Source organism: Quercus lobata, chromosome 11 (genome assembly GCF_001633185.2).
Source record: "Quercus lobata isolate SW786 chromosome 11, ValleyOak3.0 Primary Assembly, whole genome shotgun sequence".
Classification (NCBI taxonomy): domain Eukaryota; kingdom Viridiplantae; phylum Streptophyta; class Magnoliopsida; order Fagales; family Fagaceae; genus Quercus; species Quercus lobata.
In genome coordinates, this window is record NC_044914.1 from 17738893 (window position 1) to 17743140 (window position 4248).

The 4248-nt window shown below is 45.0% G+C and overlaps 2 protein-coding genes across 2 annotated transcripts; one reads left to right on the plus strand and one right to left on the minus strand.

Annotated features, from left to right (window-relative positions):
• Positions 1 to 1282: 1282 nt before the first annotated feature.
• On the minus strand, positions 1283 to 1861 carry LOC115966497. The gene has a single exon (XM_031085723.1). The coding sequence runs from the start codon at positions 1859 to 1861 to the stop codon at positions 1283 to 1285; it is 579 nt and encodes a 192-aa protein (XP_030941583.1).
• Positions 1862 to 3465: 1604 nt separating this feature from the next.
• LOC115966498 (cysteine-rich repeat secretory protein 38-like) lies at positions 3466 to 3936 on the plus strand. The gene has a single exon (XM_031085724.1). It carries the CDS (start codon positions 3466 to 3468, stop codon positions 3934 to 3936), a length of 471 nt encoding a protein of 156 aa, XP_030941584.1.
• Positions 3937 to 4248: the final 312 nt, after the last annotated feature.

Here is a 4248-nt window from a genome sequence, read left to right on the forward strand (position 1 = left end):
CATCTATGTTTTGAACCAGAAACAGCAATATTTGGACTCTTTCCTCACTACTCATGCTTGCTCCAACCTGAAAATATTTATTAGTATCCGGTAGTATTTTTACTTTTACTAACTCCTCAGCGCAGCCAACCCCCATTCCTTCTCGGGGCTCCTTTGATTGCTATAAAGAGTCTTTCCGGGATGCATCTTCCCGTTTAACATGCTCCTGTTCGGACTGCCCAGTCCCCTCGTCTCCTACTAGTTGTCCGGTGATTTCTCCCTGACTGACCTGATTCCCCAGCTTCCAATTCACCACGGTGGTAAGACACTATTTGGCCACTTGCTGGTCTCCTCTTATCACAGTGACACCTTGTTCGGTTGGGAACTTAATCTTTACATGTAGTGTTGATGGGACGACCCTCATTGAGTGAATCCACGGTCTTCCCAGGATGGCAGTATACGGGGAAAATGAACTTACAATTGTGAATGTTACAGCCACCTCTTTCCCTCCCATAATCACGGGAAGAGAGATTTGCCCCTCAAGAATCACTACTTTGCCATCAAACCCAACCAAAGGTGAAGTGTGCTTCATCAGGTCCTCCTTCTTTAGACCGAGTCCCTTGAACAGATCAAGGTACATCACGTTGGCCCCACTTCCCTGGTCTATCATCACCCCTTTTACTAAAAAGCCGCTTATCCGGGCCATGACCACTAATGCGTCATCATGTGGCTAGATCATCCCCTCCAAATCGTCATCATCAAACGAGACGGGCTCCCGTGCAAACTTCATCTTCTTACCCAGCGACTATAGATCCGGGTTACCCTCTACCGGTACCACTATCAACACTCCTTTCCTCCTTCCTGCAATGAGCTTCTCCGGAGCAACATGGATTACTTCAATAACCCCTACAAGGGGTGGGAGAGGGTTCCCCCTTTGCCGGGTATCTTGCCCTACGACTCTGTCCCCCGAGTCTAGCACGAAATCCTTTAAATGCCTGGCCTTGACTAGTTGCCTGAGGTGATCCTTTATTACCCAGCATTGTTCGGTGGTATGACCCTTGTCTCAGTGATAAGTGCAGTACAGATTCTGATTCCTTTTGGATGGGTCCCCTCCCATCTTGTTCGGCCATCGAAAATACAGCTCGTGTTTGATCCGATCAAGAATCCTGTGTACCGGTTCCTTAAACGTTACATTCACTTCTCTCATTTGTGCGGCCGACTCTTGAATCACTAGACCCCCACGAGGCCTGAACAGGAAACTTGTCTGTCGGGGACGATTCATCATCGACGCTTTATCTTTACTCTACAGCCGGTCATCTTCTAATCTTTTGTATTCCTCAATGCGTCTCATAAGTTGTTGCATGCCTTCGGAAGGCTTCTTGGTTAACGACTCTCGTAGCCCAGAATCCTCGGGCAACCCCATCCTAAATGTGCTTGCTGCGACCCTTTCGTTATCCCTGCCTATCTCATTGTATAGCTCCCAATACCGGCTGGTGTAACTACGAAGGGTCTCTCCCGCCCTCATTCTCATTGAGAGAAGCGCGTCTACTAGTTGAGGTACTCGGTTGCATGTCACAAACCACACGCCGAACTCCTGAATCAGCTCGGAGAAACTACGTATGGATCCTTTCTGTAACCCGTTAAACCACCTTAAAGCAGTTGGTCCCAAACTCGAAGGAAATACCTTGCACATGAGCGCATCATTATGAATATGCAAAGACATCATCTGAATATAATGGTTAACATGTTCTACTGGATCAGTCTTCCTGTCATAGTAGTTGAACGGTGGACGGGTAAACCTGTCCGGCATTTCGGCTCGCTCGATTTCATTCGAAAACGGGGACCGAGCTGCTTTTCGCAGAGCGTGACTCATGGCATCCATGGCAGCATTCCGAGGTCGCCTTTCTTCCGGGAAGAGTGAGTCTCTCACTTGATTTTCCCGAGAATGTGAACGACCTTGGCGTTGCCCCGATTCCTGGGAGGGAGACCAATTCCTATTTCGTCGAGACCCTCTCGAGTGCGAACGGTCTTGGTACCGATGGGATTCTCAGGAATGTGAACGACTTCGCCGTAGTCGAGGTCCAAACTGATTAGATCCCTCTCCGTATCTATTTCCCCCAATTCCGGCCTCCTGTTACCGGTCATTTTTGTCTCCTCTCCGGCGCCTACCTCTCACCTCCAGCTCCAAACCCCTGACTAGTCTGCGAAGCTGTTCGAGCTCTTCATCCCGTTCCTCCCTCTGCCTACGTCCCGTAGCACCAGAAACCGTCCGTTGGGTTTGGTACGATCCCTCTCCTGTGCCGGACATTTCTTCTTGTTGGTCGTGCCCCCTATCTTCTTGTTCTTTCTGTCTGCGCTCTCGCCAACTTGATCCCCGAGAAGACCCTACGGATCCGGTTCCCGCATGGTCCCCCAAATGCCTTTCAGACATTTTCCCCGAGCTTGAGTCCCTCTAGAACCATAGAGTCGTAGGAGAGCTCCACGGTGGACGCCAATTGTAGGCTCCAAAGATGGGCTTGCTGGGCCAAACCACTATTTAGGCTCACAATTTATTTATCTGGTAGGTCTGGGTATCCTACCTTGGGTTGTTCTAGGCTAAGGAACCCAATAAGATCATTTTTCTCTTTTTTTCAATGTTATCTTCTTCTCAGATCCTCTCCTGCTCTCTCTCTCTCTCTCTTTTCTTTCCTCAAAATTGCATCCCCTTCCTATTCATTCGTTTCTCCTATTTATAGTCTTTGTTAATGGGATGATCATCATTATTTTCTTCCTTAGTGCAAAGAAAGGTCCAATGTCGATGAACTAAGTGGATTTTTAGGTACGAGTGGCTTTGGAAACGGTTCCCACTTCAATAAATGTATTCGGCAACGGAGTTTCCTAAGGTTCTGCCGAGCACTTAAATGGCGATGTGATCGGGCATGTATATGGTGCCCGGAAATGGTTTCCCAAGCAGCCTGTGAGCGAGACGTACGCAGTCCGCTTTTTAAGTATCCAGACAACACTCAGTTCAGATCGGTAGTTATTGTGGGTTTGGGCCGGGGCTTTTGTTGATGTGAAAGTTGGACCCCTGGCCCATATCATTGATTCATGGTCCAAGGCCCAATATAAACTTGGACGTTAGGTGCTGTACAGTAACTATCCCTCAAAGTTAAAAAGTTTTTTTCTTTGATTAAAAATTGTTTAAAAAAGAATCTTTTTTTATGAATAGAATTCTGAAAATTCTCCCCCGCACACACCATATAAAGAGGCTTCAACAATATTGCAAATTTCATATACATCCCAAAGCAAACCCTTTACCAATATATTGAACAATGTTTATTACAAAAATCCCTTCTTCTTTTTAATTGCTAACCTTTATTTTCCTTACGCAAAGTGCTTTTGGATTGGCCTATAAATGTTTAAGCGTGCAAAATTCCACAATCAGTGACCTTTATGGTACAAATTTGAATGAGCTTTTCAGTTATCTTTCCTATGAAGTCCCTGCCAATGGTTTTGCACTCGGCACAAAGGGTCATGATGCAGACAAAGTTTATGGGCTTACCATTTGCAATGTTGATATCGAAGAGAAAGATTGCCAAAGTTGAACTGCTAATGCAACAAACGAAATTCGGTCACTTTGGCCATATTGATCATGAGACATGGTTCTTCACAAAGGACCCGCAAAACTTGACTAATTGCCAATCGATTCGCCAAAAGAAAAGTGAGTGGTTGACCCAACTCGCTGGCCAAGCTTCTATAAACCCACCAATGGTTTTATTCGGAGAATTGGATATTGGTGAGAATAACAAACTCAACGGGTCAGTTCGACGCACTAGAGACTTTTCAAGCTTAGACTGTATGAAGTGCCTCAGTGATTCAATTGGGTTTGTTCCAAAATGTTGTGACTCGAGTAAAGCAGTGCGGTTGTTTAGTGGGACTTGTGAACTTAGATTTGAGGCTTACTATAACAAAGCTTAAAGTTGGAAGTTGGAGTATCCTGGGATGACAATAATAAGATGTAATGTGTATTTGGAATAAACTACAACTATAATATACAAGATGGTGGGTGATGAACTTTAGTACTTTAAGATACGGTTGGTGATAAACTTTTTTCCTATATTGCATGTGTTTCAAGTTTTATCTGAACTAGTGCACAGTTGAATAAGATTTGCTGTAGTTCCTTTAGTTTTATTTTTCACGAATCATTAACCAGTTCAATGCATGAAAAAATTCAATAAAATGCTTGTTTGGCCTTATTTTTCACTAATCATTAACCAATATGAAGGAAAA